General features: G+C 38.9%; 1 protein-coding gene, 1 non-coding gene and 1 pseudogene across 2 annotated transcripts; 2 read left to right on the top strand and 1 right to left on the bottom strand.

The window, feature by feature from the left end:
• The window catches only part of LOC115489104, a 122,664-nt pseudogene extending 121,448 nt beyond the window's left edge, over window positions 1-1,216 (bottom strand).
• A 3,699-nt stretch (window positions 1,217-4,915) lies between these two features.
• On the top strand, window positions 4,916-5,079 carry Gm25421. Its single transcript, XR_003953230.1, has one exon. It is a non-coding gene; the product is annotated as a U1 spliceosomal RNA (small nuclear RNA).
• Window positions 5,080-5,655: 576 nt separating this feature from the next.
• Window positions 5,656-11,842, top strand: Rab39b (RAB39B, member RAS oncogene family). Its single transcript, NM_175122.6, has 2 exons — window positions 5,656-6,094; window positions 8,880-11,842. Exons 1-2 carry the CDS (start codon window positions 5,880-5,882, stop codon window positions 9,304-9,306), a joined length of 642 nt encoding a protein of 213 aa, NP_780331.1. The 5' UTR covers window positions 5,656-5,879; the 3' UTR covers window positions 9,307-11,842.
• The last annotated feature ends 195 nt before the right edge of the window (window positions 11,843-12,037 follow it).

Here is a 12,037-nt window from a genome sequence, read left to right as displayed (position 1 = left end):
CGTTTGGATGGATCCACAACAATGGCCCATTCTGCCACAAAACTGCAGTTGGCAATTGTGCTGTCTTAAAGACACACAAACTGAAAGGCTGCGAATCCTCAATACGTTGTAATTGTGCATTCTGTAAGGCCTTTTCCACTTTTTGTAAGGCCTGGTTAGCAGCTAGAGTAAGAGTCCTAGGGGAGGAGATATGAGGATCTCCTTCTAAAATACTAAACAAAGGCCTTAACTCAGCGGAAGGAATCTTTAAAAAAGGTCTAAGCCAATTAATATCTCCCAACAGCTTTTGAAAATCATTTAAGGTATGGAGGTGATCTCTTCTTATCTCTACCTTTTGGGGCACAATCTTATCTGGGGACACCACAGAGCCCAAGAATTGTCCTGTATCAGAAATTTGGACCTTTTCTGTGGCTATCTGTAAACCCCACTGACTTAAAGTTTTAAGTAGAAAAGGATATGCCTGTTGTATTTTCCTTTGTTCCTCTCTGGGAATGAATGAGTCTGCGCACTGCCTCTCTGCGCACTGCCTCTCTGCGCATTGCTGACGCACTACGCAGGGCGGGGACTCCGCATAGGGCGGACCTTGAAGCCGACTGCCCTGAGGCCAATCAGCAAACTGGCCTTCGCCAGCCGCTTTTGGCTTTTTTCTTGACCAATTAGCTGGCTGGTAATGGGCTGCTTCTTCCTCCCAGTCTGTTTCCTCAGAGGAGGATTCTTCACCTGCTTCAGAGCTACTAAGAGCTGGCTCCCCGAGCCCATCCAGCGATGAGCACAGGCTCCTTTTCCTAGAGACCTCCGCTAATTGATCTTTCTTCTTTTCCCTTTTTCCTCTTTTTCTTCTAATCTCTCTCCAGGTATTCCTACCTAACCTTAACTTTTCCTCGGGTTCAAGACCCTTGGAAAGGCCTGTATACTTATTTTGTGTACCATATTTCCTCTTTGTTCCTACTCTCTCTCCCCACTTTACTTCTGATAGCTTGTCCTGAATTTCCTCTAGAATCCTCCCTGCCTTAACCACTTGATAACATGTGAAAAGGAACAAAAGGGCTTCTAACACTAGAGAAAATTCAAGGCCAAATATACCTTGTAAAGCCATTTCCCACTTTACTTCTGATAGACTGTCTTGAATTTCGTTAGAAAGTTCAAGACCAGGCTTACCTCGTAAAGCTGTACTCACTGGTACTCTCGTTCCCCAGCTGAAAAGTTCTGAATTCATACAGTTGAATCCTTCTTAACAGTCTGCTTTACGGGAACCTTTATTACCGCGACCCGCAGTTCTGGTTCTGGAATGAGGGATCTTCCTTGCGCCAGTCCCGAGTTTTTTCTCGTCCCGGAATTCGGCACCAATTGTTATTAGACGCGTTCTCACGACCGGCCAGGAAGAACACCACAGACCAGAATCTTCTGCGGCAAAGCTTTATTTCTTACATCTTCAGGAGCCAGGGTGCAGGAAGCAAGAGAGCAAGAAGCAAGAGAGAGAGAAAACGAAACCCCGTCCCTTTTTAAGGAGAATTCTCCTTCACCTCGGACGTGTCACTCCTTGATTGGCTGCAGCCCATCGGCCGAGTTGACGTCACGGGGAAAGCAGAGCACAAGTAGTCATAAGATACCCTTGGCACATGCGCAGATTATTTGTTTACCACTTAGAACACAGCTGTCAGCGCCATCTTGTAACGGCGAATGTGGGCGCGGCTCCCAACAACCATGAACTAAGGTTGGTCTTCAATAACAACAAAACCAACAGAAAGCCCATATATATATATATATATATACATATATATATATATATGGACTCTGGGCAGCTATCTACTCAATGATAACTTGGGAAAGAGAGAAAGAAAGAAAGAAAGAAAGAAAGAAAGGAAGGAAGGAAGGAAGGAAGGAAGGAAGGAAGGAAGGAAGGGGAGGGGAAAGGAAAGGAAGGAAGGAAGAAAGAAAGAAAGAAAGAAAGAAAGAAAGAAAAGACTTTTTAGAATTTAAAGAAAATAAAGACACATGCCCAAACTTATGGGACACAATGAAAGCAGTGCTAAGAGGAAAACTCATAGCTCAAAGTGCCTCCTAAAAGAAACTGGAGAAAGCATACACTAGCAGTTTAACAGCACATCTGAAAGCTCTAGAACAAAAGAAGCAAATACGCCTAAGAGGAGTAGACTGCAGGAAATAATCAAACTCAAGGCTAAAATCAATCAACTAGTAACAAGGACTATACAAAGAATCAACAAAACCAGGAGCTGGTTCTTTAAGAAAATCAACAAGATAGATAAACCCATAGCCAGAATAACCAGAGGGCACAGAGACAGTATCCTAATTAACAAAATCAGAAATGAAAAGGGAGACATAACAACAGAAACTGAAGAAATTCAAAACATTATCAGATACTACTACAAAAGCCTATGTTCAACAAAACTGGAAAATTTGATGAAATGGAGGATTTTCTAGACAGATATCAGGTACCAAGGAAATCCCCAGGACCAGATGGTTTTAGTACAGAATTCTATCAGACCTTCAAAGAAGACCTAATGCGAATATTTCTCAAACTATTTCATAAAATATAAACATAAGGAACACTGCCCAGTACATTCTAGGAAGCTACCGTTACACTTCTACCTAAAGCACGCAAAAGACCTAAAAAAGAAAGACAACTTCAGACAAATTTCCCTCATGAATATTGATGTAAAAATACTCAATAAAATTCTTTCAACCAGAATCCAAGAACACATCAAAAAGATCATTTACCATGATCAAGTAGGCTTCATCCCAGGGATGCAGCGATGTTTCAATATATGGAAATCCATCAATGTAATCCACTATATAAACAAACTCAAAAAAAAAAAAAAACCACATGATCATTTCATAAGATGCTGAAAAAGCCTTTGACAAAATAAAACACCCCTTCATGCTAAAAGTATTGGAGAGATCAGGAATTCAAGTTCCATACCTAAATATAATAAAAGCAATACGCAGCAAACCAATAGCCAACATCAAACTAAATGGAGACAAGCTGGAAGCAATCCCACAAGGCTACTCACTTGCCCCCTATCTAAACAATATAGTACTTGAAGTTCTAGCCAGAGCAATTAGGCAACAAAAGGAGATCAAGGGGATACAAATTGGAAAGGAAGAAGTGAAGATATCACTATTTGCACATGATATGATAGTATAGTTAAGAAACACCCCCCCCCCATTAAAAAAATCCATGAGAAAACTCCTACAGCCGACAAACAACTTCAGCAAAGTGGCTGGATACAAAATTATTAACTCAAACAAATCAGTAACTTTGCTCTTCTCAAAGGATAAACGGGCTGAGAAAGAAATTAGGGAACTGACACCCTTTACAGTAGTCACAAATAATATAAAATATCTTCTTGTGATGCTAAGCAAGCAAGTGAAAGATCTATATGGCAAGAACATCAAGTTCCTGAAAAAAGAAATCAAAGACGACCTCAGAAGATGGAAAGTTCTCCCATGCTCTTGGATTGGCAGGATAAACATAGTAAAAATGGCCATCTTATCAAAAGCAATCTACAGATTCAATGCAATCACCATCAAACTTCCAACTCAGTTCATCACAGAAATAGAAAGAGCAATTATGAAATGTATATGAACTAACAACAACAACAACAAAAAAAAAAAAAAAAAAACCCAGAATAGCAAAAACCATTCTCAACAATAAAAGAACCTGTGGGGAAATCAGCATCCCTCTAGGTACAATGTTGTATTCACAGTCAGGTAAAGGAGGGAAGGAACAGACCTCACCAGGAATTCTGCGCTATAATTTTTATGACCAGTTGTGATCATGGTTCTGTAACACAGTTAACATGTTTATAATTTTAAATTCTTTTGTCATTGCTCTTTATTTTACACTTCCTACTACAAAATAATAATTTTGGGAAAAGATAAAGTTGTAACTTTCATGGTGGTATAAAAAATGAACACTTGTTTAAAAAAAGAAAGAAAGAAAAGAAAAGAAATCAGCATCCCTGACCTCAAGCTGTATTACAGGGCAATAGTGATAAAAACTGCCTGGTACTGGTAAAGGGACGGGAAGGAAGATCAATGGAATAAAATTGAAGACCCAGAAATGAACCCACACTTGATCTCTGTCAAAGGAGCTAAAACCATCCGGTAGGAAAAAAACAAAAACAAAAACAAACAAACAAAAAAAGCCTCAGAAAAAGTGTAGAGACTGAAGAAAAGGTCATCCAGAGATTGCCCGACCTGGGGATCCATCCCATATACAGTCACCAAACACAGATACTATTGTGGATGCCAAGAAGTACTTGCTGACAGGAGTCTGATACAGAGCCTGACAAATACAGAGATCTATGCTCACAGCCAACCATTGAACTGAGCACAGGGTCCCAAATGGAGGAGTTAGAGAAAGGACTGAAGGGGTTGAAGGGGTTAGCAACCCCATAGGAAAAACAACAATATCAACCAACCAGAACCCCCAGAGCTCCCAGAGACTAAACCACCAACCAAAGAGTACACATGGAGCGACTCATGGCTCCAGCTGCATATGTAGCAGAGGATGGCCTTGTGGGACATCAATGGGAGGAGAGGCCTTTGGTCTTGTGAAGGCTTGATGCCCCAGTGTAGGGGAATGCCAGGACCAGGAAGTGGGAGTGGGTGGTTGGGTGTGGGAGCACCCTCATAGAACAGTGGGAGGGAGAATGGGATGGGGGGTTCTGGAGGGGAAACCGAGAAAGGGTAAAACATTTTAAATGTAAATAAAGAACATATCCAATAAAAATAAGCATTAAATCTAAACATATTTCTCAGAATATATGCAAATAATCATGAAAAGAAATCTTAAAAATATTCAATATCACTAATCATAAAGAAAGTGCAAATCACAGTAGAATATCATCTCACCAAGATATGAAGGACAATTATCAAAAAGACAAAAGAGATACTTACCTAGCACAAGATATGCCATGATCATGAAAGCGGATTACCCATAGCAAGGTTTATACATTGCACTCAAAATGTGCTGACTCCCTGGGATTTCTCCTACTGCTGGGAAACTTTATTGCATATTTTATGGTAATGAGGAGACTGATTTTGTGCTCTTCTAATCAGCAGAGGGGAACAAGATTAAAGATAACAAGTGTGTGTGTGTGTGTGTGTGTGTGTGTGTGTGTGTGTAGAGCAAAGGGAACCCTTGCACACCACTGGTTATAAATAAATTAGGACAGCTATTAGGGAAAACAGTGTGAATGTTCTTTTAAAAATGTGTTGGAAATGGAGAGACGTATATGACACTTTGTTATTTGCACAAAAAGTATAGGATTAAATTTTGTGTCTTTTAAAAAATAAATAGCAATAAATGCACATGCATATGCCTGAATAATAATATTTGCATGTTTGAGCATGGAAACCCGGAGAAGACAATTATTCGACTTTTGTTTACTTTTATGTATTTTTCTAGATTTAATAAAAATTAATTAGATTTGCAATTGTAACGGCAGAGAGATTTTTATATTAATTTTTATAATAATTTTTATATTAATAGGAGAGTGGTCGGTATAATTAAAAACAGAACACATTACTCTCCTGTCCGTTTTTGTGTGCGCTCCTCTAACAGACAGTGTGGTGAAACTACTGCCGCGTCTACGCAGAGAATTACAGTAACTCGGTTTTCAGTGATGAGTCAGAGTGCGTGGTGCTGATGCTGCTGCCATTTCATCACCTTTGCGAGCGCAGCATCCATCCCTTCGTTCCCCCAGCGCCTGGGCCTACCTTGCTTCAGGCTACCAGGCCAGTGATGTTCTCGCGGCCGATCTAGAAACGGGTTGATCTGTGCTAAGGCCTTGGTGGGGCGCCCCCTCCCGCCTCCCCAGGCCCGGGCCGAAGAGTCCTGCCAGGCCACTGCCATGGAGGCCATCTGGCTGTACCAGTTCCGGCTCATTGTCATCGGCGATTCCACGGTGGGCAAGTCCTGCCTGATCCGCCGCTTCACCGAGGGCCGCTTTGCTCAGGTTTCAGATCCCACCGTGGGGGTAGATTTTTTCTCCCGTTTGGTGGAGATCGAGCCAGGAAAACGCATCAAGCTCCAGATCTGGGATACAGCGGGTCAAGAGAGGTTCAGGTGGGAGTGCACCACGGGCCCGCGCGAGCAGTGGGAGGGTCTTTGGGGCTTATTCAGTCCCTGGGGAAAGAGGACTTCCCGGTTCTTTTCGCGATGCTGCCAGGGTGACAAACAAGGGTCTGTCTGGGGCTTTTCAAGCCCACTTTGAGCTACCTTTGAGTTCGATGCAGGAAAGAACCGCCCAGGCAGGAGAAGGCCATTCATTATCACATTATTTGAACCACAACTCCATCAATCTGCTTTTGGTAGCTAATAAATAACTTGAAATTGATCACTGTATAATTCATCAAAATCAGACCCTATGATTCATAGTTTAAAAAAATCCAAGTCATTTTAACATAACTGAAAGCTATAGGTAGGTAGATGTATATTGACTTCTTTCTATATATCCGTTTATATTTGTGGGGAAGAAAAGACAGAGGGAGAGACAGAGACACAGAGAGAATGAATATGCCCTAATATAAAGGAAATGGAGACTGATTAATTGACTGTCTTGTAACCATCATACAGTCAGTTGCCAGAGGGTGGAATCATTTCTGAAGAAATAGTATGAGGTTACTCACATAAGAGAATTCCATATAAAGTAAATAGTCAGAGCCCCTGACTTCTTGGAACTTCAGTACTAGCATGGTCAGAAGAAACAGAAACAGAGGCAACACACAAAAGAGTGTTTTGTTGTTTGTATTTATATGCCACTCCCTACTGTACCACTGGGCACATAATCATTCAGCATGTTTATTTTTCTTTCACAATCCTTTGCTCTTCCTTTGTAGTATTTATTTGTAATTTCATGTATGAATACAGAGGAGAGACCGGAGAAGATGAAGCCCAAGTAAAGATAGGAAATGCCCAGAATAGGGAAAAGCATAAATAAAACATAAGTGACAGAAAACAAACTAATAAAAACTTTGTAGAGAACAGTTTGAACTAAAGTAAGGTAGAACAGGAGGAACCAGAGCAAAAGGACTCAGTTCATAAACACTGACTCATTCTCCACTGAACATTAGTTGGACGCAGAAGATACTAGTTAGGTAATTAAGTTGCCTCTAACTTCCCACTTGTACAAAGCTCTGGCAAATACTTTATATAAGTTCTCATGAATAAAGAAAGGTCTCTTATATATGTTTGCTGGGATCTCTGTATGAATGGCTTGTTCATATTTACTATTTATTATGTATTATATAGTATTGATTTGTAGGACTACTTTACAGATTATCCCAACACCAACAGTGGTGGCATAGCCCTATAATTCCAGCCCTCTGAAGGCTGAGGCAAGAGAACGATAAGTAGTTGAAGGCCAGCCTGGACTTCTGTCTAACAAAAAGAACATTAACCCTTTTATGTCATGTATGTTGTGAGCTATTTCCCCAATATGTCATTTGTATTTTTATGTTTTTTTTTAATTTAGGGTCAGTGTCTAGTTCTATATAACTTTACACTATGATTAAAATACTTTGATATCTTCTGTGCTAAATACAAACCACTAATGCATAAATATATTCTAGAGCTTGGATACACTGCTCATTGATTTCTCAAATCAACATTTTCACAAATTGGAGCATTTTCCAATACAATTATCATTCCCCATTAATCTTCAAACATAAAGAAATTATGAATATCCATTTCCCAGGGCTAATATCCCTGGTTCTAGAGACCTGAACTTATTTGTAAGGCCTACCCATATCATCTTCTAGCTTGGGCTGTAATTCCCTAGACATTTCCCCCACATTAACACTGAGCCATTTTCCCATACATTTTCAGCTATTATTTATCATACCCTCTCAAGAAGACAGAAATCCTAAAAATAGATTTCAAAAATTGCAGTAGTCTAAAGCAAGTGATTATATAGGCAAGTTATTCTACATCCTTTCATGAGATTCTACATTCTTAAGCAAAACACATTATATGTTTGTAATAAGGTTCGTCAACTCAAGAAACTAAAATATGTGATGTTTCTTCTGTTTAAGAAGTACAATAAATGTACAAGTAGGCTAAAATAACCTAATTACATGATTCAAAATAATAATATAACTTCATTGGAACACTTTCACTATTTTGGCAGATTCTCCCAGCTAGTGCCTCCTCAGTCAGCCTCTTTGAATTTTGTCAGTGAATACAGATGGAAGGATTTTCTCCAGAACAATATTAAATATGTTGTTTTATTTTATGTGTATAGAGTTTTGCCTACATATATGTTTGTGAACCACATGAGTGGCTGGTGACTATGCAGGTCAAGAGAGGATGTCAGATCCTCAGAAGCTGGAATTAAAGACAGTTGTGAGCTGCCATGTGTGTGCTGGAAATTAAGTTCAGGTCCTCTGGGAGAGCAAATAGCGCTCTTAACTACTGCACCATTTCTCTAGCCCTGCCTCAGAACATTTTACCATCCCCATTTTCCCATTCTCATTCCCAAGTGGCTTAGGAAATACAAAGCAAGATTGTCTTTTTCCTCACAGAAGAGATTGATTGATGACCCCTGCTAGAAAAAAATAGCAATAACGGGAACAAACAAACACAAAACAGGTTAATGATAAATAGAAAAATGAAATATTTTGCAAGATATTTTCAGGGGTTATCAATTATAATAAATTCAAGGGAAAATACCTGAAAGTTCACGAGCATTCTTAACATTTTACTCAGTTGAAAACTTGTCATTATTGTTATAGACTGCATTTGTATTTACTAAAGGACTGTCAGGAATCAGGAACACTAGAATACACTGAGTTCGTTGGAGTGAAGGAGTTTGAGCACGAACTTTATTCTTTACTTCTTTCTTGTGTTTTAGATCCATCACTCGCGCCTACTACAGGAATTCAGTAGGTGGTCTTCTCTTATTTGACATTACCAACCGCAGGTCCTTCCAGAATGTCCATGAGTGGTTAGAAGAGACCAAAGTACACGTTCAGCCCTACCAAATTGTATTTGTTCTGGTGGGTCACAAGTGTGACCTGGATACACAGAGGCAAGTGACTCGCCACGAGGCCGAGAAACTGGCTGCTGCATACGGCATGAAGTACATTGAGACGTCAGCCCGAGATGCCATTAATGTGGAGAAAGCCTTCACAGACCTGACAAGAGACATATATGAGCTGGTTAAAAGGGGGGAGATTACAATCCAGGAGGGTTGGGAAGGGGTGAAGAGTGGATTTGTACCAAATGTTGTTCATTCTTCAGAAGAGGTTATCAAATCAGAGAGGAGATGTTTGTGCTAGTTAACCCTTCCATTTTCAAAACATACTCTCCCACTTGAACTTAAAAGTTATCAAAATAAATAGAATCCTTATGTGACTGAAGAGAACTCAACGTTTGGATAATAAATGAGCCTTCTTCCTAGGCCTGGATCTCTGACAGGCTCATGTGTGGGTAGATAGGGAGCCTGGGTGCTGTGACTGAGGGACTAAATTGCTGACAGGGGCTGGACCAGACCTTGTTTTGTGGGCCAGGCTCAGCAATGGCTGCTCTGTGTGCCCTTTGTGGACCACATATTAAGGGTCTGGGTATTTGAAAGTTAGGTTCCAGGAAAACACCTACAGACAGATAAACAGTTCCTTGGTATTACAACTTTTCAGACATGGTGACCATAAAGAAACATATAGAAAGAAATCAAGTATCAATTGGGGACAATTAAGATAACTGAAAAAAAAAAGAGTATGATATCAACTTATTCAATGATAATACCGTGCCAGATGTGTGCTGGGTTTTATACAAACACATCAAGCCACTTCTAACAGTTCAACTGTAAAATGAAAAGCCCATATGAATCAACTATTTGGTAAAGCTCTTTCAAGGTCTAGCATTCTAGTAAAACTGCTGTGAATATGAAAAGGGAAGTCATTCACATATTGTTGTTATCACATTTGAGAAAAGTGTACACTGGCATGATAAAGTTGCCAACTATGTGAAAGAAATTCTTCCATGTAAAATGATCATGTAAGGAGAAAAAGGAAACACTGTAACTCAAAGGCCACATTATTTCCCCTCTAATCATACCTGGACTTTCACTGCATCAGGGAACCATAATCCCGAAGTAAGTATACTGCTTGCTTCTTCAGATACCTGACAACGACAACACAGAGATTGTCAACAAACAAAAACCCTAAGTCAAGCCCTTGGTCATTGGTTCTATTCTGAGTATTGGCTCAACACGTAGTCTTGGAATCCTTAAAAATTATTCATATTAATTTATTTCACTCATTTGATCACCATAATAGGACTGTGAGATTTTTGATCCCATTTTACATAATAAGAAAGCAAGAACCAAGCCTACCTGATACCTAGCTTTTTTCACTGGATCATTATTCATATGAATAAGTGATTAATTTATTAACCTTTGGAGACATGTGACTATAAATAAATATTCTCTACATGATAGAATATGTTTTCCTTGTTTTACAGCTCAGCTATAATCTTGCAGGAATCTAGAAATGAATAAAAGGTAAAGGCCACTCAGGTATTATTGACAAGAGGGCATTAAATAAGGGATTAACTGCACAACTGAAAACACATTAAAACTGTATGGGTTATAAATGTTCTTCTCACAAACACTATGAATATTTTATTAAAAGGAACCAAATACAACAATGGGGAGTGGGTTGGGGATAAAGTACTCACCTCACAATGACCTTGACTACCTGTCTGCTATGTACCTACATTGGGCTCCTGTCTACCCGAGAGAGTCAGCTCTTAATTCTCAGGTGAACAGACAGCTAACCACATCAGCAAATTAGAATGGCTGAGATGAAAAATTCATTATCTTCTTAAAAAGAAGTGATGCTTTAAATTTCTTTTTGGATTGTAGCCAGTTCAGCTAGGCAAAAGCCATACTTTTGACAGTAAGAAAACTATTCTGATTAGAGTCAAGTTTCTCATATATACATTGTGGTAGAAAGAATGGCAAATTATATTTGCAATATCCTGTTCGAGTTCAGAATGAATATGTGTGAATCTGGGAATTTGTTTCAGCTAAAATAACCCAAATAATAAAAATTATGAAAGGTTGTTTAGCCACCTTTGCTCCAACTTGTATAAACAAGTCATTTTGGACCAATTCACATTATCAATTGCAGATAAATGATCATTCATTCTATAATCATTTCACGTATTTTAAATTGCCAGATTCTTGGTTGTAGAAGGCAAATACAACCTTTTTTGTGGGTTAACACAAAATTTCAACAATGATACACATGTCTAGATTGTTCTAAAACCCAGGATTATCCAGTGGATAAATAAGAGTTGATTAGACTCTTGTTGACTCAAGGGGGCAGGGGTAGAAATAAAACAGGTCTACAGTTTTCTTGACGAAAATACATTATATACTTTGCCATTCCTGGCTTTTAAAAGTGGGTTTCAAAGTACCCAGCATAAATGCAGCAGAGGTGGCTGAACTTGACTTCTTCCATAAGTTTTAAAAAAATCTCAAAAATCCTTTTAGTAGAATTCAGTGCTGTTGTCACTGCAATAAGTGGGTTTTAGACAATAAATGTGAAAAAATCAGGTGTTCATAAAATACTAAGGATAATGCATTAGAAGCTATTTTACTACATAGGTAAAGAAAAGATTAACTGTAACAACGATCACAACTGCATGTTGGATTAGATTGTCTTATATTCCAGAACAAAATGTACTGTATACTTTGCCTCAATTTGTTGTACACTGTAATGAAATGTGAAAAATTCTTTATTTAGCTGTATGTGAATGAAAATATGCTTGTATTTAGTAAAATGGTTGATCATGTGACTGAGAGATTCCATATGTGTGTTGTAGCTATTTCTAGAATGTGTCCCTTCATTGTTGCAAACAAGGATACCAGTAAGATACCAATCCCATACTGTAGCGTATACCAATTGGATATGACATACCTTGCATAAACATAGTCAAAAGTATCTGAAAGCCAAAAAGAGGACACAATTTTAAAGATATATGGTTTTCATGTTGAAAATCACA

The sequence above is a fragment of the Mus musculus genome, chromosome X (assembly GCF_000001635.26).
Source record: "Mus musculus strain C57BL/6J chromosome X, GRCm38.p6 C57BL/6J".
Taxonomy (NCBI): domain Eukaryota; kingdom Metazoa; phylum Chordata; class Mammalia; order Rodentia; family Muridae; genus Mus; species Mus musculus.
Note: the sequence above shows the minus strand (reverse complement) of the source record. Positions and strands in the feature narration are given on the sequence as shown.